A 22,937-nucleotide genomic window follows, 5' to 3' on the forward strand; every position below is an offset into this window, starting at 1 on the left:
ACTTTAATTTGTGGATTATTGACATGATCAGCTCTAATGGTTCCTTCAGAGCCATTACAGAATATTATGTCCATGTGTCTGCCAATTGCACGTGCCTTAACTCTACATATGAAAAGTCCTTAGGAAATTACTAAAGACAAGTAGTTACTGAACAGTAATTAAATGGAATAACACACTGTAAATCATTCTTTCACCCCAAATAGCAGAAGCAATTATTTTAGATCATCTTATATTAAATTTATACCATATTCCTTCATAGTAAAGTGTGAACAATAGTGATCCATAACACTACAAGTCCTTTGTGACTAGCAAAAATCCAGACAATTTTTTGGAAAAAAAAAAAAAAAAAAGAAACATAATGCTACAATGGTAATCTAGAATCAAATTGGTGGTGTCCTCCTTGTAAATTGCCTGCAACATTACTAGAGTATGCTAGAAATATTTTTGTGTACAGCTTTGAATTACTAGGTCAGCCATACTTACATAATTTCTTTCTTTTACTCATCTACCAGTAGGTTTTACATGCAAAATCAACACACTTTCTGATACCAAGATGCAACTGTATCATACTTTTCAATAAAATGTAATTTAGATATTCTTTTGCCTTTCTTGTCTTCCTCATTTTTTTCTTCCTTCTGTTTTCAGCACAAATTTAACTAAGCAGCCTGAGGTAGCTCAGTACAATTACAGAACTTCACAGGCAGTCACCTCCTCCAGATCTACCCTCACAAAAGAAAAGGAGAAGTTTGGGAAAGTACCATTTGATTATGCCAGCTTTGATGCACAAGTCTTTGGCAAACGCACAATGGCACCCATGGTGCAAGGACGAAAAACACCCCAGTTCCTTGAATGTAAGCTTGAATGTAAAATTCCATTCTATCTTGGAAAACGGGCTTTTTATATATATATATAGTAATAGATAGATAGATAGATAGATAGATAGATAATTATAATTATTTTAATTTTTCTTTTTCTGTTATTGCTTGCTTCTTTGGCTTAAAACTTACAGAATTCAAAAAGTCTTTGGAGAAAACATTTTAACCACTTGTTGCCAGAATGCTAAGTATAAGCACTAATTTGCTAAATATAGACTGCTAGAATGCTAAATAAGACCACCATATGGTTTACTTTTTTTTACATTTCTTTTAAAAGTGATTATCAGAGGAAAAGGGGAATGAAAAAGAATGATTTACATTTTATCTGTTGCTTTTCTCCTTGGTTAAATTGTGATATCATTACTCATGTAACAGCATGCTGCCATGAGAAGTCCCATGGAATGTGTCTGCATAAGATACTATGAATTGCTGAATAAGAGAAATCCAAGTTAAGTTTTAAAGGGCACTTCATCCATACACATTCTTCCTCCTAGATGACCGCATGCCTCAGCTGTATTACACTGAGGCCTATATTTAATTCATTTTGATCTCCCATATTTCTGTACTACACCATATTTGTAATGCAGACATAACCTTGATAACATCAAATTGTTATCAAGGTGCTCTTGCTTGCATCATTTACAGATTTCCTGAGGTAATCCTCTGTACAAATGAGATGCTGTGTGTGAACAGGGATTATTTACTGCAGATACTCTTCACAATCTTCTTAGCAAACTTCAGCAAGATTCTGCCATTGTATTGACCATTATAACATACTCTAGTTTCAAGAAAAAAACAGTTCAGTTTCCACAAAGGAAACGGAATAAAATAGTTTAATTGCACCATATATAGGTTCAGACCAGTGTAAATCCAAAGCAATATGACAGAAGATTCTCTTCTGGCTTTTGTTGTTGCTCATGGGAAAAAAAGAAAAAAAAAAAGAAAACAAAACAAAACAAAAAAAAATAAATCACATCTCACTTAAACCAAGGAAGGAGAACTTTCATAGTAAGGTGAACAGAAAAGCAGAACGTTTTAATATGTGTATATACATATATACAGCATAATATACTTCAAATAATATATTATATATATATAAAGTCTGTATTTATTTCTGCAAGTTTCTGAATGTGTATATACTATATATATATATATATGTATATATGGAGGTATCTATGTATTTGTGTATATGTATAAATACCTCATTTAAAATTCCAAATGAAAAGCAGATATTTATCTGGCCTAGAAAATAGGCTTGTTCAGATGTAAGCAAATATGTGCATTGCCAGCTTCTTGGGTGGCAGATTTTCCAATTTTGTTTGTAAAATTGAATATTCTCTATTAGCTGTCTCTTTGCACAGATGCATGTCTATTTCACAGGTTCATTTCAAGGAAAAATGATTGAAATGTTTTTATACAAATGCAAATCTATACATATGCAATTTATGTATAATGTATATCAGTACTGAAGTTTACAGCCAGTTGTTCTTGCAAGATTACAGTGTATAGCTATTATTTAAATGGAAAGGTGAAAATAAAAGAGCAGGTGAGTGTACAGAAACATAAAAGTTGGCAATAAGAAGCTGTGATTTAGAGATTGGTTCAGCATCCTATGTAAATATGTAGCTAGCCAAAAACACATCATTAGTCCTCTGTGGATTCTGCATTTATAAACTTGGTTTGTTGACAAAACAGGTATCCTTCATAGTTTTTTTGTTTTGGTTTGGTTTGGTTTTGTATTTTAGGGTGGTTTTCAAATTAGATGTAGTAACTGCTAAAAATGAAGATCATTTTATTTGTTCTATAGTTTCACAGAATAGATAAGGTATAAAAAGGATAGGATAGACAGGATAGATAAATCCTTTTTCATTTGCACTGGAGAAAGAGAAAGCTGAATCATGAAGTCCTTATGAATTTTCTACTGATGCTAGTATTTAGAAAAAATAAACATGGCATTCAGTTACAGTCAGTGCACACAAACAAGCATTTATTGTACAGCATCCCAAGTTTGAGGAAAGATTTCTTGAATGTCTTGTGTAGGTCTTATCATTAAAATACACTTGTCCAAAGCTCAACATCCAAAGGGATCTGAGCCCCAAGGCTCAGATCTTTATGTAGCGAGCAGATGGCTATATGCAGAAATGTTCTTGGTGTATCTGGGTGTAGGCTGAGAAATTGGATTTTGCTTACTGTATCTTTGTATGACACTGGAAGAGCTACAGACAAAATAAATTATTATTGCTTACTAAGTGCTGAGATCATTATGCTGTGTTTTTGCAGCAGTTAATGACATCTTAAACTCCAAAATCCAGAACAGAGAGCAGAGTTCTTTCTACCTGTTTTGGAGTAAGTGCTGCTGATGGAGCAGAAAACAGATCCACAAATGCCACTTTTGTCTGTGAAAGTGCTTTTCTGTTCACCTGCTAGTTCTTCATTCTTAACTGACCTCTAGCCTAGTGAATCTGTGTTTTATTCCAAATGATAACCAATATAAAAAGGTCAGCTAAGACTACTTGTATTCTGAATGTTCATTGTTGGTTGTTTCAGGGTTGTTTTTTTTGTTTGTTTGTTTGTTTTTTGTTTGCTTGTTTTGTTTGTTTGCATGTTTTTAATTGTTTGAAAGATAGACAAATTACTAAAGTTTCCACATAAACAAGACTGAATATTCCTAACAGGTAAAGCTTTTCTATGACTTGGAGTACATTCAAGAAACTGATCTTGTTCTCCTTATGCATATGAACAAAACGATTTAAATAACAGAGTTATTAATTTAAGTAGGGTAATTTAAACAAGGTAAGCAATGTTGTTTTAGGAAAGACTGGACAAGTCACTTATTTTATTTTTTTACACAGTAGAGCTCTAAGAGAAAGCCTTTATAAGGATATATTTGCAATTGCATTTGTCAATCAGTGTCATCAGGTCATGACTCATAACGCATTAATATTTGTTCAGTCTTTCCTTAGACATTGTTGCATTTAATGCCTGACTAAGGAATGAGAAAATTCTTAGTAAAAGTCTCAGATGCTTGGTTGAAAAATGTGTATATAACAAAGTTATTTTTCTGCTAAAAATTAAATTAACATGTTTCTGAAGCCACTTTTACAGAAAACCATTAGAACCAGTAGGAAATTAATTGTTTTAAATGTATTCTTTGAATATTTTAATGTATAAAATTGTAGTCTGAGAAACAAGACTATTTAATGGGAAAAATCACATATATGCAATTGCTAATCAAATCTCTCTTCAACAGCAAAGCATTTTTCAAATCCAGTGAAATTTTCTAATCGACTGCCTAGTGCTAGCGCCCACACACAGAGCCCTTGCCATGCCAACTCTTATAGCTACGGTCAATGTAGTGAAGACACCCACATAGCAGCAGCTGCTGCTATCCTGAACCTTTCCACCCGCTGCAGGGAAGCAGCAGAGATCCTCTCCAACAAACCACAGAGTCTGTCTGCCAAGGTAGGGTAGTCCAAGAACCTGGAGGGTGTGCTAGCTACTGAACTGTGCGAATAAACTGTCTTTCATGTTAGTGACTGCATTAAATCCCCAAAAAGGAGGCTTCTGTTTGCATGCTCTTTTGAAGAGAGAGAGAGAAAAAATCAGTAATGTAGTGACCAGTTCTGATAAAAATAAATAAATTGCAGGAATTATGTTGTTACTCTTTTTATAATTGAGCATTAAATACAAGGGGGCTGTTTTGTGGCAAGAAAAAAGAAGAATATTTGAAATCCAGCAACAATCTGTGGTGGATAATGTGTTAGATCTGTTTAAAGAGGGAATTTTCCTCTCTCTGAATCCTGCCATTAGCAATCATTTAGGAGGCTGATAAAAATAAAAAATAAAAATAAAGTGATTAATCAAGGTGAGATTTTGCTTGCAATAAAACAGAACAATACCTATAGAGTCTGTTGCATTCTGAGCTCATAACAGTTTGTTTGACAAGGTATAGGGAGAGAAATAACAAGTGACTTTGTTAAAATGGTCCTTTCTGCTAATGGGAGGGGAGAATCAGACCCACAGTGTTTGGCGATAGATAATTTGGGCATGTCTGTCGTAATGGAAAGCTGCCTAATATCATAGATGTTTGTGGGGCTTTCATGTTTTGGTTTCTGCTCTGCGTTTCCTCACAGATCTTTATGATTTATAAATGGTACTGTGTGAGCTATAAACCTTATTTTCTGTGCCATTACATAGTATTATAATGCTTATGAAAATAGACAAGATTTTCTTCTTATGACTATGATTATGGGAGTATTGTTGTTTATTTATTTGCATTAAAGTCACACATGCTCCACTGCAATGAAACTTTTGAAAGCTCTTGCTGTTGCAAGATGTTGAGAAGAGATCACTGGGGAATGAAAGAGGTGTATTTATCAGGTGTATTTCTGCTATGGGACTCCCAGTCATGATATGTGTTCCAAAAGACAGATGAACTGTGTCTCTGCAAGTCAGTGTCACTCTGTGATGATCGTTACAATACCAGTCTCAGGCTGGCTAGAGGGTGCCTTCTGTGGCTATTGGCTTACAAATTTTGTTCTGCCTCCATTCACCACTGCTAAGATTGGATCTTGAAACCAGTGTTGTGAGATGCCACAGAGTAGATGTTCTAGTGTTAATGTGTCCACATGCATCCCCTGTAATACAGACACTATCTACCCCAAATATTTATCATGGAATCTTTTGCGGGTGGCAGATTTATTCCAGATAGCTGCAGCAGAGACCTCCTTCCACTGGTCTTCAATACAGACTTCTAGCAGGGAAATGGAAACTGATGCCAATGGCTGTATTAAATGGCTGCTGCAGCCTTTGGCTGACCTCAGCAACAGACCTTTCTTGCCAGACAAGAGCAATAAAGGGACCAGGCATAACCCAAAGATTTTTTCCTCCATACCTGCTTCATAGTTGCCAAATCATGGGGAAGGTTTGAATAGAAGTGAACATAATAGTAACGATATGGAGGGACACTTGGGGCACATAGCTTACTCTTTTTTCAGAGCCAAGAATCCAGCCTAAAAGAAAATCACCTGCATACCTTGCTATCTGCCTGCCTCCACTTTTGCCAGATTTTCTGGAGGGCATACTGCTACAAAACATCTGACAGAAGAATCAGAATTAGCTTCTGGTTAGAACGCAGGCAAGTAAGCCCCAAACAGATTTGGTAGCCAAAACCACACAAAACCCATTTTTATTTGGTTTTGGCTATTTATTACTTTCAGGACTCAAACAGGAAGTTGTGGAAATACACCTCTAGAAAACTCCCTTCAGTGAAGATGTTTTCTTATTTTAAAATATGGTAGGAAACCTTTTGCAAGTACATCTGAAATAGTCATATCTGTCCAAATGTTGTGCTTCTAAGTTTTAACAGCAGAACTTGAACTTCAAACGTTCCAAGCAATTGTCATTTTCTTGTTTTCTCTCAAGGCACATATTGTATATGTTGCCTTTCTTAAACAGATGGGGAGAACACCAAAATATTTTTAGCACAATTTTTTTCTTGAAGGCATTTTTTTTTCTTTTTGTCACTTAAATTTTATTTCTTGACCTCTTAGCATTGCCAGATTTTTAGTAAGAGCTGGACATTTTACCTTGAATATTGATGACTTCCCTGTAAATATAGATAACACTTAAATGAAAAAGTGACTGTTTTTTACTGCACAGTTTCAAATTTAATTAATTTAATGGATTTTCGATTATATTAGGGAAAGTCCTCACTTTCCTTACATATCAGTTCAAAAGGGAGAAGAAAAAAAATAAGAGAGAATTGTTTCAAGGGTAGTGAAATCCGATTACACGTTCACAGTGCTGTCAGTAAGCAGAACTTCATAAAGAGAACCAATGTACAGAGGTAATCTGCCTAATAATTCTATATAAAAATTATTAATTTATAAATAAATCAATTAAAAGAATGCATTTACTCTTAAGTGGGCAGTAAAATAGATCTTAAGCTTTCTCTGTGAATTATCTATCAGCTGTATGCAATATATTAAGATAATTATATACTTCCTGATACTGTTTTTTAAAAGTACCACATTAATGTTACAGTGTCTATGCTATTCAACCCCACAGGTGCAGACACCTGTAACTTCAATAAACATTTCCCCTGAATATTACGATGATCAGCCAATTCTCATGTGGTCTGTATGCCAAATCCTGGTCTGCAGCTTCATTCACCTCCTATTGAATTCAACAGAAGGACTCCCTTGGAACACTTAGCCTGCACTTTCTAGCAGTGTGCTAGAGTCTACATCATTGTAACATCCAGAGATCTTTGATGTTTACAGCCTCACCACATTCACATCTCACAGAGGTAGTTGCAAGCAATGCAGTTTATCTGTATCCTCATCACCACTGCTTGCCAAACATTTTGTTGAATGTTTTGGTGCTTTTTCCACCTGTTCAGACAAAATGGCATATGCACACTATGCTTTAAAAGAAAACAAAAAAATGACACTTGCTAAAAAATGTTTAAAGTTCAAATTCTGCTCTTGAACAAAATTATGTCATCTCTCCATTCTTGGATATTGATGACAGTGATAATTACATCAATTATTTCAATAATGTAGTCAGTACTTAACACATTTGTCAGGCATTCCTTTATTCCAAATACCTTAAAACCTTTGTTGAAAAAAAAAAGGTTGAAAAATCAGCAAAGAATATCATAGGTTCTATTCTGTTTTACTGCTGTGCATATTGCTCCTTGAGTGAGTTCCTGGCTGCCTTTTTTTTTCTTTTTTTCTTTTTTTTTTTTGTGAAAATTTTGTGAATTTTTCAGGGCTGAAACTGACTTCATCTGTATCTCAAACATTGTTAGGCAGTTACAGATTTATTTTTTTTTTTTGATTCAGATTAGTATTTTATTTTACTGCAGAAGAACTTGATTGTTTACCTTTAAATCTGAATAACAAATGCATTTATTCTTATTGGCTATGAATAGAATAAATTGTACTCTTTTGGATGTATTTGCATTAATAGTGTACATATACATGGCAAGGTACTAGTTACAGAGTTATTCTCAATACCAGAAGTTAAGAACCCTTTTGAGCTGTCTAATGCAGACTGAATTACTAGTGGGAGTGCAAAATCATTGATAATGTTGTTTCTTTAGACTTACTTAGTAATCAGTGCTATGGCTGATGCTAACCAAAGGATACATGAAACCCCTTATATGTAATGATACAATCTCCCTAAGGTCACAGGTTTGAAATAAGATTCATGCAGACATAATAATTCACTCTTTCTGGTCCAGCTATGAGATAAGGCTTAACTTGTAATCATTACTTGAGACATATTGCAGAGTATTAAATGTTGTGAGCTATAGAAGGGATGATAAACATATGAAAAAATGCAAGAGTAATTTACCACCAAGAAAAAAATACACATATATTTTTAGCTTATATAGTTGAATTCTAAGTTCAAGACTAAATAATGTCCTAGAAAATATTTTGTAATATTTAGGTCATAAATTAAAGGAGACTGAGAAAAGCTTGACTTTAAAGTACTTGACTAAGCATTTGACAAAAAGCTTGACTAAACATTTGAAGAAGATAGAGACCATTTTTTTGGTGTACAAATATATTAGTGTTCATTTTAGATGCATACTCTTCATAGAGTACTACTTGTACCTTATCTTTTCACGGAGTAGATCATGGAATAAAGAAAATGTGCTTCAGTCATTTTTCTCTCGTTTTTCATTCTGAACTCCTTTTTCCAGCTGCTTGTAAAACCTGTGGGGGTGATTGCACTGTCACTGATGTGGGAGTAGATAAGGAGTAACCTGAATTTAATTACTGTATGGCTCCTCTCACCCTTGTAGATTTTTCTTCATAGTTTCAGTGGATTTTTCCCTAGTTTACACTAGTGTAAATGTAAATGAGATCAAAATCAGGCTCCAAAGACTCATACAACAGTAAACTAATATGTTAGGTAATAATAAGTTACATTCACATCTTTATTTTATTTACATTTTTAAGGAAAAATCAGAACAATATACATTGTTTCTGTAGCTGTATTTTAAATATGTCATGATAAATGGATAAATATAGGCTAGTTCTTGCATGTACTAGAGTCAACAGTAATAAGATCTTGCTTTTACTGAGGAGTACATAGCCTTTAAAAGTCTGAGCTAAGCATAGTAAGTGCCATTTTCTGTCAGCATGTCATAGCACTGCTATAGCTTTTTTTTTTTTTTTTTGCCATTTGCCATTTTAGTCTTTTTTAGTTCCATTTTAAAATTAATGTAAAAATAAATGTGGTAAAACAAGCAAAGGAGACATATTGAGAGGAGGGTGGGATGAGAGTAGGAATGAAAACTGGAGCAGTAGCTCTGACCATCCTCTCTTTTTGCTCTGCCATTTGGAGTTTACTATGAATGCAGCAAAGTGATAACTATTTTATACTGTTCTGAATAAAAAGCCATGCTGTAAACGTGTGATCCATCCTGTGATGGGCAAAAGGGGATATTTTTCCATGACTATATTTAATTGTTGTGTGCATCTGTGAGCTCACTTAAACCCCATCTGTACTCTACTTCACAAACACACAACCCAGCCTTTCCTGACCAAAATTAGGTAGATGTTGGACAACCCAACTTATATGTGAATTTCAGAAAAGTGCTGAGGAATCTCTAAATATCCACATTAGTAAAATGTTCTGCTTATCACCCAAAGCTCCTTGTTGCAGCTAATGTTAACTGTTTCTCAGAAATTACGTTTCCTGACATTTTTCTATGCAGTTTCATCAAGGAGGGAACCTTGACTGCTTTTGGTCCTTTCTGTTGTCAATGTTGCCTTCTGAGTAGCTGATATTTTGTCAGTGATAGAGAATCTGCACTATTTATGGGTTTTGCACTATAAAACTACTGCAGCCCAGTCACATGGCTTCCTTTTCTAAGCCATCTGTCACAGAGGTCTGGAATTTTATGTGAATGTTGGTTGTGCAGACTTAACCCAAGTTTTTTTATTATGAAAAATGTCAGCAACTACAATATTTAGCATTTTACTTTACATTGGTCATTAAACTTGATTACTGTAGCTCTGTTTCATCGCTATAGTTACATATCAACTAGGAAGCCAAAAAACACTGGGATGATCATGGCAGAGCTCTATTGTCAGATCCTGGAGTGTGCACTTGGCACTGATATAGTTAATATCTTGGATTTTTGTAACTAAGGTTTATTAATGCTGGTATAAAAATGTATTTGATATTATACAGATGGCATAAGATGTTGTGGTTACTAAGTTATTATCCAGGATAAGCTGCACTGTCAAATTCAGGGCTTAAAACTATCACAGGAGATTAAACTATTTACTAAAAAGGGGCAGAAAGATATAACCAAAGCGTCTTAGTATGAACATATTAGAAGTGTATTTGCTTCCCATAAATATAATAAAACATCTCTCTCTTTAAGCTGTATGATTGAAAATGTGAACTTTGTCATACAGGAGAAGCAAATATAAGGTGTCCGAGTTTCTGAACTGGGGAAAAGCAGATGGCTTGGTAGTACTTCAGTCTAGGTGAGAATCTGTCATAGGCCCATGTACACAAAACAGAATCAGGGTCCCTGAGTAAAGAGAGATCACTAGGACCTCAATCTTCATCTACCAAAATTTTTTCATCTGACTAGAAGTATTTCATCAGATGCATTTCACCTTTAAATGAATCAGCTCTGACAGTGGTAAAGGACATGTCTGCATGAAGGAAGCTTGTGCTTTCAGTCCAGCTGGGTTGCCCTATCTTTAACCATTACATGATAGACTAATCATTTAATCTGCAGCAATAGTTACTAGGAAGAAAGAGAATAGGATTCTCTGTATTGGAGTCTCACCCCTTCCTAAGAAAGAGGTCTAAAAAAATGGTAAAACTCACCTATTTGACTTTAATAACTGTTTTCACTAGTGAGGACCAATCTTACATGTATACTCATCCCTACCTAAACTTTGATATTCAGTGTTGCTCCCTGCTTAAGATATACATGTTAATTCCAGACAGTGCCTTGAAATAGCAAGAGCAAAGGATCAAAAAGAAAAGAAATAACAACAACAACAACAACAACAACAATAATAATAATAATAATTAATAATAAGATCTAAACAAAGGTCATATTGGCAATTGTCTCTATAATGGAACTGCAATATCCACAGAGAAGTTCACAGTGGTAAAATCCCCAACACGTCATTAGTTATCTGTCCATGGAGAGAGAGCAAAGGAACAATATCTCATCAATGAGCATTAGGAAGAAGATTTGCATGCAAGGATGATATGGGCATGCAAAAGCCTACTTGGACCTGTGTCCAAAAGCAGAAAGAAATACTGGTCCCTCAATACAGAAGAAACTCTGTGTGAGTCCTCACAACACACTAGAGAGCATAACATGAAATTTTTTGCTACTTCCATTAGTAAGTTGCACTTTCAGGAGACTTTTTTCATTCCAAGAAGAGGAGATTTTACTCTGCTAAAAACTTACTCTAAAACTTACTCTAAAGCAGAACTCTAAAGATTTCCTTCCCTGGTCCTCTTCATAAAGTTAAGCAGCCCTTGTCCCTTCCTGTGAACAAGAACTGAGATGTTCTTCCAGCCCAGAAACAGAATTTGGGTCTCTTTCCAAAGTGAAAAATCCCCTGCAATCAGGGGCTGCTGATTGCTTTGCTTCCCAGAGTAGCAAATGTTGTGTTAACTCATACTGGATATCTCCTTCAGGGACATCCTCCATGCTGTGTTTCCTAGTCTAGTGCTCTGAGTGCAGAACTGTGCCTTAGTGGCCTAGTCCGGTCCATGTCTTTTGGCAAATTTTTAAAAGGTCATTTCCAAGCCAAATCATGATTAAGGCAACGTGTTATTATCAGTGATGCATGAAACTCTAGTTAAAAAATCTCATACTGTGTTTCTTTTAGGCATATTTCTTTCCCCCTCCATCTCTCCCCCATGATGCAGATGTTGTAATATTTCTAGGATGTGGGGGGAAGGGAGCATATGTAATAGTAATGCTGTTGGTGACCTAAACAATGCATTAATGCTTTTAACAGTGAATTGGGGTCATAGTTCTCTGTAAGAGTAAAAAGATCAAGAAGATTTAGAGCTAAACTTTTTTTAAATAAAACTAGATTTAGGGTGTATAGGTTATGGTTTAGAGGCATCTTATTTAAATTCTGCTTACTATTTTTAAGCTGAGATGCAGGGACACCATTACTGAAGCTGCATTTAAGTCTGCCTAAGAGTTGGACATTAACTGATATAAATCGAAAAGCTGGTTTTAGATTCAGATAAATTTAAATAAAAGCATGCATTTATATTTATCCTTTAAAAGCACCACATGGTTATGTTGCAGCCTCACCATTCTGTACCTAAACATGTCTCTGTTTCCTGTTGTATGTCAGGGAGCTGAGATAGAAGTGGATGAAAATGGCACTCTGGATTTGAGCATGAAAAAGAACCGAAGCCAAGACAAAGTTATGCCTCTCACTTCTTCCAGTACAGTACTTCCCACTCCTTCCTCTTCTCCTTTCAAAACAAGCAGTATCCTGGTAAATGCAGCCTTCTACCAGGCTCTTTGTGAGCAGGAAGGCTGGGATACCCCAATCAACTACAGCAAGACACATGGCAGGAAAGAAGAAGAAAAAGAGGTATTTTTTTTCTCAGTTTCTGAATGACTTTTTTCCCATGGATAAGTGTCAGATAATGGTCTTTGGGATGACCAATTTGCTGAAATTTAAAGGGAATTTATTTCTACAGTAGAAGTTTGTGAACATTGAGTTAGCTTTAATGTTTTGTTGGATATGGCAAAAAATAAAAATCACTACTCATTTTGAAAGATCTTGCTTTCAGAGCCTACTTCCAGAGATGGAAAACAACAACCGTGAATTTTTATAAAGGTTGTGAATGCCTGTAAGCATCTAAGAAAAGGAAATGAAAAGCATGCACACTTAAATACTGCTTCTTAATTTTTTTTCCTAGTGGCTCAGTCCTGTAGCACATATACCCAAACGACCTAGCACTCAAAACAAAAAGTGCCAAGGTAGTCTCTTCATGTTGAAGCTTTTTTTTTTTTTTTTCATACCAGCTCTATATCATACTAGATAACTCAATATCCGAGTATTTAAACACATGCTTAGACCCTTGCCTACAGTATTCTTTCAGTGAAGAACTTTTTGTTTTACCTTTAATGTATTTCAGTAAATCTCTACCAGTGAGTCTTAGACCTCACATGTGAGTCTAATTGTTGAGAAGTCAGATGGAGAGCATTCAGAAATAAAGGTATTGTTAGTAACTCCTGAAGGTTTTGGCTACAAGTAGCACAGAAGGATATATAAATACTTTCCACCAATTGTGGTGATTTTTATCCCATACGGAAAGAGCATGGGAAAAATATATAAGTACATACAGATGTCTTCTCTTTTCAGCCTATCCAAGGAAATATAAAAGCTCAAACTTGAAAACACAGCAAAGATGAGCAACTAAAATTTCAGTAAATGGTTTTATTTAGTAACTTTGCATCTTTCATGGCTAATCTTCTAGATTGCCATTTCCAACTTGATTATGGTCTTCATTTTAGTTTTGTTATAATTTGTTTATAATTTGCTCTGTCATGTCTATCCTATCTTGGTAACATGGTAGCATAGTTTCCTATTGTCTTCCTTTTTTTTTTTCTTTTTTTTCTTTTTTTTTTTTTCTGGGACTATCTGTCTGAACACAAGTTATTTATTTATTTTTAATTAGGAAGGGACCATCAGAGGATTTTCAGTCAAATTAGGTAAAATCTTGGCAATTAACATAAACAAGCCCGACTAATAGTTTTCCAAAGTAAAATAAAAGATGTCCTACTTTGGAATTTTTATTCATCTGCAAATACGTTTCCTTCTCATTTAGTTTTATATATTAAATAATGGTATTTGAACATTTTAATAATTATGAAATTATCTTTTCTTCAGATATCAAAACTAGTACTTTAAAAAGACATAGACGGGGTAAAGCTGTTTAAGGTTGAAGGTGGGGATTCAGGCTCCCAGTTTCAAAAATACCTGGAAATAAAAGATAATTTAGTTGCAAAAAGAACAAAAATCTGTCAGCACTAGGAAGAGACCTGCCAAAATGAGACATTTGCACCACAGTGGACCATTTCTTGGAGGCAGGGTTTTCTTGAAGAGTATGTTTCTGTAACCTCTGCAGAGCTGATGATGCTCTCTGCCTCAGCCATGAGGCTCTGGGAGCATGGTCTTTCTATTAGGGCTTTGGAGTACATTTTATACGAAGTGGTAGACTGAAGGTCCCCTTCATGCCACATAATGGACAAGCATGTCCAGCTTTGAGAAAATTGTCTTGCTGCAGGGGATCAATTGGTGTCACAGACTCGGCAGGGTGCTTGTCATTCCGTTCTTCCTCCCTGCTGCCACCACAGTTCAGAGAAAGAGCTACAGCAGGAGCATCTCCTTGCTCCCTGCTGGACTTTCAGAAAGCTGAGATAGGTGGCTGCCTGCTTCCTTGGCACTGGCACAGGGAACTGAAGGCATCAGCACGCTATCCAAAGGACATAAAGATGGCTCTCTTGCCCCTTGTACTCTGTGCTTTGACACTGTATGGTTTGTTCCTAATGGAGGTTCTGGACCCAGACCTCTTCTGTGAGCTTTTGCCATCCCAGGGAATGTCAATATGTCCGATGATCTCAAGGCCAGAGGCTCTGTTTTGCAAATCGAAGACTGGCAGTTATCCTCATGCAAAGAAAATGACTGATTATATCTATTTCTAATTCATTGTTATCTGGTTCATATGCACAACAGTTGCTTAATTTTGGTGGTAATTTCCAGAAAATATTGTCTCTCTCTCTCTCAGTGAAATAGCCTGTCCAGATGCCCCCTTAAAAAAAAAAATATCTGAATTTGGAAAAAGCTCAAAATCTCTCCAAAAGGAAAGCGCTGAGAAATAACTAGAGCTGTCAGTTAGTTCAACTGTCAGTTCTCCAAAGATTTCAGGGCTTAAAAATGTTAAAAGTGCCAGATGCTATTATCTGTTATTCATGTTACCATTATGTTCTGGTCTTTGCTGAAATCAATATAAACTTCCATCTGTACATTAATGGGGTTTCATTGCTTGCTTGCTTTCTGTAGTGTGCATGCGTGAATACACACATGCTCTGCAGAAAATAGTAGTGTTTGAACTGATTGGGCTGGTTCTGATTTTCCTTTTAGTCTGGAATTCTTCAGAATTTTAATAGTATTTAATTATAAATCTGTTGAAATGGGAAAGGAAATATATATATACATATATTTGGCCTTGATTAGCTGTCATGATCACCACTTAAATGACCAAAAAGTGGGAAGCACTAAAGGTGTTTTTCCAAGGGCTCTCCATCTAAAGCTAAATCTCTGGAGAAGCACACAACCCAAGGCTTGATGCTCTATGCTCAGTCCTAAGTGTGGAGGCCAAGAAATGCTTGGTCTTTAGGTCTGCTCATGTCAGGTAGATGTGTTCCTTTTTGGGCCACATGTATTGACTCGAGGGCCAAGAAAGGTGGGGTTTTAATATTCCTCTGCTTGCATTCCCATTGTGCTGTCTTCCTTTTGCAGCATCTACACATCTGATAATTTTATGCTTATTGAATAATAGGAGTCTTTCACAAGCTGCAAAGACAATGCTGAATAAATCATCTGTTTAAATATCCATATATCTGTATCTCATTCCTTAGAAATATAATAAGGGATATTGACCAGGAAGCAAACTCTATTATCACTTTGGTCCTTAGGAGATTTTTTCTTTTTCAAAGGAGAAGTTATTATGAAGTTTTTTGTAGGCCTTTGTGCATGTATGTGTATAGCTGTTGGTTTAAAAAACATGACAGCCAATCTCAGAAAGTTAATTCAGGAAATCCACAATTAAAATTTAAAAAAAAAATCCTTCAAAGATATGAAATGAAAATATTGCAATTCAAAACTATTTAGTATCAGTTATGTTGGTGGTAGTGGAAATACTTATGTCAACCTTAATCTTGTCATCTTATTTTTGTTAAACATTCAGTGGAACATCATTAAATGAAGCTGTGTATATCAAATGCACTACTGTCATATTTTGTCAAGTCCTGATATGTATAATTCGTAGTCAGTCCTCTCTGTGCAGCAGGTATCAAACAGTGACATGATGAATAGCTAACACAAAGAAGTTTCTTTTTCATCAAATGATCAAGAGATATCTTCCATTTGAGATAAAGAACACAAGCTATAACTGAAAATAGTAGGAAGCCCTACAGCATGATCAGTTGTAGGAACTCTTGTTGGTTGCAGGTGTATCCTGAGGTTCATCATGAAGTTCAGGAGCCCAGTAGAGTGTCCAAGTGGTCTTTCCACCACTGTCTATACCTGGCTCCTTTCAGATGGACACTTGACAAGAGATGGAGGAAGGTGATGTGTGCCCAGTCTTCATACTTTGCTAAGATTCATTTGAAGCATTCACTAAGTCTTTAGAAACACAGCATTAGCCTTTAGTTCAGTAATACAAATACAACCTATTGGAGTTGATAGGAAATGTGCACAACAAGCCAGCCTTCTTCAACCTCCATTACATTAAATGGAAATAATGTTACTCAGAGTTTTTGGAGTTATTTTGACATCTGGGCTCTTTCAGCTGGCAACAGAAGGTCACAATCTTTGGTTTCTCTTGGGAGCTTTTGATTTTATGGGGTGTTACAATGGTGATAATCCCTATAGAAGCTTTCATTTTCATATATGTAAGAAAGGCAGGTCTGAACATGTGGGAAGACAAAGTCAGTAACTAGAACCCCCTTTCTGCAGATTGCAGTGGCAAAAAACACCCCCACATGCCACAAGAACCAGGATTTAATTTGATGTTCCAAAATGGCCTTTCAGGTTTCTTGAATCCTGAATAAAACTGTCTTTCCTTTTTCCAGTCTTTAGCATTTTAGTTTACCATGTTTGGAGGATGTTCAAAAATTTAGTATTTCTGTTTGAACATTTTAGAAATACTGATATATATTTTTTTTATTTTATCTATTACTCCTCTTGTGAAATTTTCCTGTAGAAATAAAATTCTAAGAAAATGAAATATATCAGTTTACTTTTATATTTTAAAGATTTATTTGATAATTACTATGGAGGAGTTTTTAGAAAAGAAGATATGCATTTTTGCTTTCTATATTTGTAGCAGATGAGATTAATCCCAAACTAACCCCACAAATGTGGCTCCAATAATCAGTAGTAATTGATAGATCAATAATATGGCACGGTTTCTATATGTATGTATAGTGTGAGATACAGTAGGCAGTAGGTAGCCAGTATCAGAAAGCAGAAGGAAGTCATATTGAGGATCCAGTCTCCAAACAGGCAAAGATGAGCTGCCAGAATTGAGGACCATATGGAAGCTTTATCAGAAGAAACACCCCCGCAGAGCTTACAAGTCCCGTTAGGCATAATCTCCATTTTCAGTCCAGATTCTCCTCAGCTCTCCGCTCTGTGCTTAACAGCTCTGCAGACATCCCTGCCCCTCTGTCCTGGCACATTAATCAGCTGCACAAGCCCAGAGAATCTACAGCACCAATACTGAGAGTTTAGCAGAAACTGGAAGCTTCTCCCCTTGACCGCAGGCAGCAGTTCGGCTCCTACATGCAGTAAACTTTGGGTGCTACCTGCCTGAGTATCAGGGTTTAAATCAGAACATGAATTCCCAGCAGGGGTTTATACAGATTTGATAAATGATGGTAAGGGTTTTGGAGATTTCTTGAATAACATAATATCCACAGAGCATACCTCAAGAAAGGAAATATTTAGCCTTCATAAAAATAGTAATAATTGAAGACATTAATCCTCAAAACAATATGAATTATGCTATATGAAATTGTCAAAGACCTTTTTATTTCGGAAAATGAAAACGTAGTATTCTTCAGGGCACTGGATTTCCAAAATGCCTTCCCAGAGGACTTAATACCCATAATCCATACCATCCATCAAACAGCCTTGTAATGGTGATGATTTTAATCTATAAATAGTAGAAATCAGTAACTACTCTTACCAGCCTGCTGCTAAGAAAATGTCGTTGTTTTTTTTTTTTTTCCCCTTGGGATTTTTATTTTAACAAGAAATCTTCTCTTTGCATAAGACAAGTCATTGCATTCTACAAACCTAGAAAGTTTTGTATTTACATTTTTTTATGTACAATAACTTTTTATTTATGATTATAATTTTGTAACGCAATATGGCGCAATGGTACTCACTTTGTGTACAAAACTCAGTGAGGTACTTGCACAGAAAAATCAAGGATATACTTGCTGAAATCCTGTTTGTCTCTATATATTCCAAAGCCATTTTAATTTTCCCTGTGTATTTTTCTTTGATCTTTATCAGTGTTATATAAATCTAAACCTGATTTTCCTTATATACAGCTTAAAACAGCATCTACTTTCAGAAATAATTTCACAAGTATACAGTTCAACATTAAAAAAGTCTATCTATGATTCCTTGAAATTATTAATGTATTAAACTTTCTTAATCTCTCCTCATTGCTTCTTGTGGCACTTTTTAAAATGTTTTCCAAGACATTCAAGTTACTTGTTGAAAATGTGGAAGGTCTTGTCAAGAGAAACCTTTTGTCACATTCTCATCTAATATTTCAGAAAGATCCAGTGAGTTCTCCAGAAAATATAGAAGAAAAAAAATATCCAGGAGATGTCTCCATACCAAGTCCTAAACCCAAGCTCCATTCAAGAGATCTCAAAAAGGAACTCATCACGTGAGTCACAAAAAATGCCATGTTTTCCTCTGCCCTTCTAAATACTGACTATGCTGTTGTTCTAAGTGTGGGTTTGGAGTGCATTTGAGGGAGCTGAGCAGGGAGACTTCCATGACTGATCACTGCAGGTAGCTTCCTGTTGTAGCTATGCAACTCAGTAGATGTGAGTTTTGGCAACAGCTTCTTCTCCACAGTTTTTTTAGCATGTTACAGGTAGTTTGTGCTAATATTTATGTAACTAAATAAACTTTATTTGGAAAGCCTTCAGTAGTTCTACTACTGAGGGTTTGGGCAGAAGTGCTGGGGACTTCTCAGATATTAAAAATGTGAAGTTCACAAGACAAAATGCAAGATAAAAAGGAGCTGCCCCAATGGTTTTCCAACCTGTAGGTAATCTGTGTTTAATTCCTTCATCTGCTTCCTTCAAAGCTGAGTTAGTCATTCTGTCCTGCTGAAAATCCAGTGGACATACAAATTCACACTCCGGAAGAAAAGGTTAATGATGTCTTTTCCCAAGTACAGAGACTCACTTTCTTAGTCTTAAGTTCCAAAATTTTGCTATCAAAAACAGCAAAGAAACCAGGACAATTCTGTTCAGTCATTTTGCACACAGCCACTTGTTTCAGTTCAGATTATTTTCAGTAAAGTTGTCCCAGACAGCTCATAACACTAGTCACTTCTTAAAATCCCAGGCTCTTCACAAAAGCCTACTGGATTCACGTCAACACCACTTTGAGAACAATAGAGGGGTGGGTTTGTTTGGTTGGTTTTATTTGTTTGTTTGTTCGTTTTGTCCCCCAAACAGAATAAATCTCTCTATGCAACTGCATTCCATATTGCTTAGTAATGATAGTCTATAATGTATCACTACAGAATCACCCAAAAATAAACGAGTTGCATCCTGTCACCCTGTGTCCTGCTCCCCAGACTCAGTGGCACTGAATCAGTTAGATCTGCCTCTGTCTTTAGAAATTATATTTCGCTGGGACAAGCTTCTGTGAAGAGTGATTCTTTCACCTCATGCCGTGCAGTCTGCATGTTGTCTACTCAACACATTGTATCTGCACTTGTAGTTCATGATCTAAATTGCTAGAGGTCATGTTTGTTTTGCCTCCTCTAAAACAGTTGCATACAAAAATCACTGAGTTTATTTGCTGAAGACTCTAATGGCTTTTCTTTTCTAATATTTATTCCTTTGTGATATTGACCTGTTTTGAGATGTCTGTAAAATACATTTCTAATTTCCTAAATAATAATCCCTCACAGTATTTACAAAAGCAGTGATAACCTTACAGTGTATTATTTTCACATGGTGAGTAGAAAGAGGTACCTTAAATATACCTGTCCAGAAAATTAAATAACAAAGTTTTAATGCATCAGCAAGATCTATAGACAATATAGGGATCCCACTGCATTTCTTTGATCTCACTGAACTTAGAACTCATACAGAACAATCCAGTACAGGTGGCTCCATCATGAGGAAGCTTTTAAAATGGCAAAAGTACTTGTGGAGAAAAAATTTCTGACACCATTATATGAATACCATATAATGCATATAAAGCACATATGCATGTGCTTTCTTTTTTTTTTTCTTTTTTTCCATATTAATTCTCTTGACCAACACCGCACTGCTCAGTTTGGAATGGGCTGTGAAAATGACACTCATGTCCTCCTAAGGCTTTTTTACAGAATTGGAAAAGTTCATAGCATTCTGCCAGTTCAGAATAAATAGCCAGATGAGGATCTCCTGTATGCCTTACTCATGTAGCACTAGCTAAAAGCTTCTGTACAGCTTTTGGCTTGACCTTTTTAAACATGGGCCCAGTGAAAGAAGATACAACCCTTTATAAGGTGACTCTACAGAACTAATGTTTAAAATACTTAAACATAGCTTATATAAAATAGCTTAAAATACTATAGAAAGATACATTTAACTCACCTATTCTTCCCCCTCTGCCCATAAATTGCATTTCTTGCCATCTTCGCCCTCTTGCAGAGGATTGTATCCCAATGTGATAAATGAGCTCAGTGCTATGACCAAAGACGGGTTGAGGAAAAACAGCAGTTGTAACATTTCTCCAGGTCAAACATTTTCTCCAGGAAAATGTGCTTCAACTGACATGCTTTTAGTTTAACACACAACCATAATACCTATTTCTCACTTACTTCAGCAAATAAAGAATATATGTGTTTCTAAACAAGGTGCTTTATTTTAGTCAGAGGCTGAGGAAATGATTTGGGGTATTATTATTCTCTAGTCTTTGTTACATACAAGGTCAGATCAAAACTTCAGCTCTAGGATTTATGAATTGCTGTCAAAAATTGGTAGCAATAGTGAACTTGTCCTTTCAAGAATACAAGTCATAACTGAAAAATCTATGCAAACCATGGTGGTTTCACATTACATAGATCAAAAAAATAAGGTTTTGGGTAATTTGCATTTGTGGAAATAGGATTTTTTTTGTCCGTATATGTTTCAAGTAGTAACTGAAAACTAGAATTGTTATGTAAGTTTTTTTATTTTTTTTGTAGTGTCTTAATAGTTATGAGATGGGTAATGATGAATATGATTTCTGTAAGCACCATTATGTAAGTCATTGCAGGGTAAGCTACATGTATGTGATATAGTATACGTACTCATTTCATCTTTGCATACTCATGCAATTTCTCATTACATCTTTGCATAGCTGTCCAACTCCAGGATGTGATGGTAGTGGTCATGTAACAGGAAACTATGCCTCACACCGCAGGTAAGAAACAACAGGAAACCCAAAGCAGGAAATTAAGTTACTGTTATCTGTTGTCATTTAACATTTTATAGTAACCATGGATGAGTATTCAAAAGTAATTTGCAGAAAATTGCCCATACAGTAATGTTTCTGGTTTTGTTTGTTTGTTTGTTTGTTTGTTTTCCTGTTTTTGTTACATTTTGTGAAGGTCTGAACTCAATAGACTAGATATAGAATAGAATAGACTGACTTAGGCAGGATGTGCTTATTACTCAAACTGTATGTCTTAGCAGAGACCTGTAGATAAGTCATTTAGTAAAGTTTTCATTCCCTTAAGTGTACAGGCACACTCTGTACAGATGCTGGTACATGGGATTTTAAGTGATGTTCCTGTAGATATCTCTGCAGGTGATTTTGAAATTCATAGATCTGCTAATACATTCTGTAGATGCTATTTATTTCCTTCAGAATAGCCTACTGTTAACCTGGGGGTTGAAACAATATTTTTCTTTTGGGAGCAAGGTAGAAGCCTTTTCCCAGACACACGGGCCAGATGTTCCACCTGCCCTTTATGTAGGCAACATAAAGGAAGCATTCTGTGTAATACTGGCTTGCCATGCAGGTTTAAGGAGATTTTGAAACCTCTGGCCCTGACCATATATTTTCTCAGTAACTTAAGACATACAGCTTTTATGGGCTGCTCTTCCTTTGTCAACAGCAAATATCAGTAAATATTTGAAGATATTTTTTTTTTTCACATTTGAAGTCATAGATTGTCTGGAGGTTGTTGTTTTAAGAAAAAAAATATTCTGTTTTAGTGAAACATTCCACATTGTTTTTTTCAGTGTTTCTGGGTGCCCGTTAGCTGACAAGACATTAAAATCCCTTATGGCTGCTAACTCACAGGAGCTTAAGTAAGTATGGATAATAATAAAAAAGTTATTTTTGTTTATCTTTGACCAACATGTTCCCAGTTGCATATCTGAATTGCTCTGAGCAATTAAATATGAAATATTTCAGTGAAATTCATCAGTTGAAGCAGACTTTATTTCTCCATTTGCCTTTCTTCTTTTTTGTACCCCTTCATTTTTATTTTCATGAATTAGCTAGGACCCAAGGGAAAAAAAATATAAACACTGAGAGGCCTCTTGCAGTTTATTTCTGACTCAGATATAAAGAGGAAATATCTAACACGTGCTACTGATCTGGCAAATAACCCAGTCTGATCAGAGAAGTTAGACGAAATCCAAAAACCATACCAGAATTCTTGTATATCATTTTTTGTCATTCACTACCATGCACTATGAGTTTAATGTCACTGAAGCAGACATCAAGTCATATGATTTTGTGCTGGCATAATTCTCACCATGAAATGTCACTTACAAAAGGACTGTGCAGGCTCTGCTATATAGACAGATGTATAGGGACATATGAATATTTCAAAAATCTGTAGTCAAGAGAGGCACTGGCAACCAGTCATCTAGTTATTGAATCGGCTTTGTCAATAAGGACGTGGGAAAGAGGAAAGGATAATTAGAGTTCTTTCATAGCTTTCCCTCTGCAACTTGTAAATTGGATCCTGTAATAGATGGCTTGGAAAACTCAT

The 22,937-nt window shown here is 35.6% G+C and overlaps 1 protein-coding gene across 3 annotated transcripts in view; it reads left to right on the forward strand.

Moving 5' to 3' along the window:
- ST18 (ST18 C2H2C-type zinc finger transcription factor) overlaps window positions 1–22,937 on the forward strand; it is a gene marked incomplete at its 3' end in the record, with an annotated part of 67,446 nt that overhangs the window by 30,374 nt on the left and 14,135 nt on the right. For 2 of the 3 annotated variants that reach the window (XM_082752687.1, XM_082752688.1), the window contains exons 8-13: window positions 646–851; window positions 4,126–4,337; window positions 12,251–12,496; window positions 18,487–18,602; window positions 21,290–21,352; window positions 22,177–22,245. In XM_082752687.1, coding sequence (XP_082608813.1) covers window positions 646–851; window positions 4,126–4,337; window positions 12,251–12,496; window positions 18,487–18,602; window positions 21,290–21,352; window positions 22,177–22,245 — 912 coding nt within the window. The remainder of the gene's footprint in view (window positions 1–645; window positions 852–4,125; window positions 4,338–12,250; window positions 12,497–18,486; window positions 18,603–21,289; window positions 21,353–22,176; window positions 22,246–22,937) is intronic. The other variant, XM_082752689.1, reaches the window with a different exon arrangement.

This window comes from Aythya marila (assembly GCF_965140915.1).
Source record: "Aythya marila genome assembly, chromosome: 2".
NCBI lineage: Eukaryota > Metazoa > Chordata > Aves > Anseriformes > Anatidae > Aythya > Aythya marila.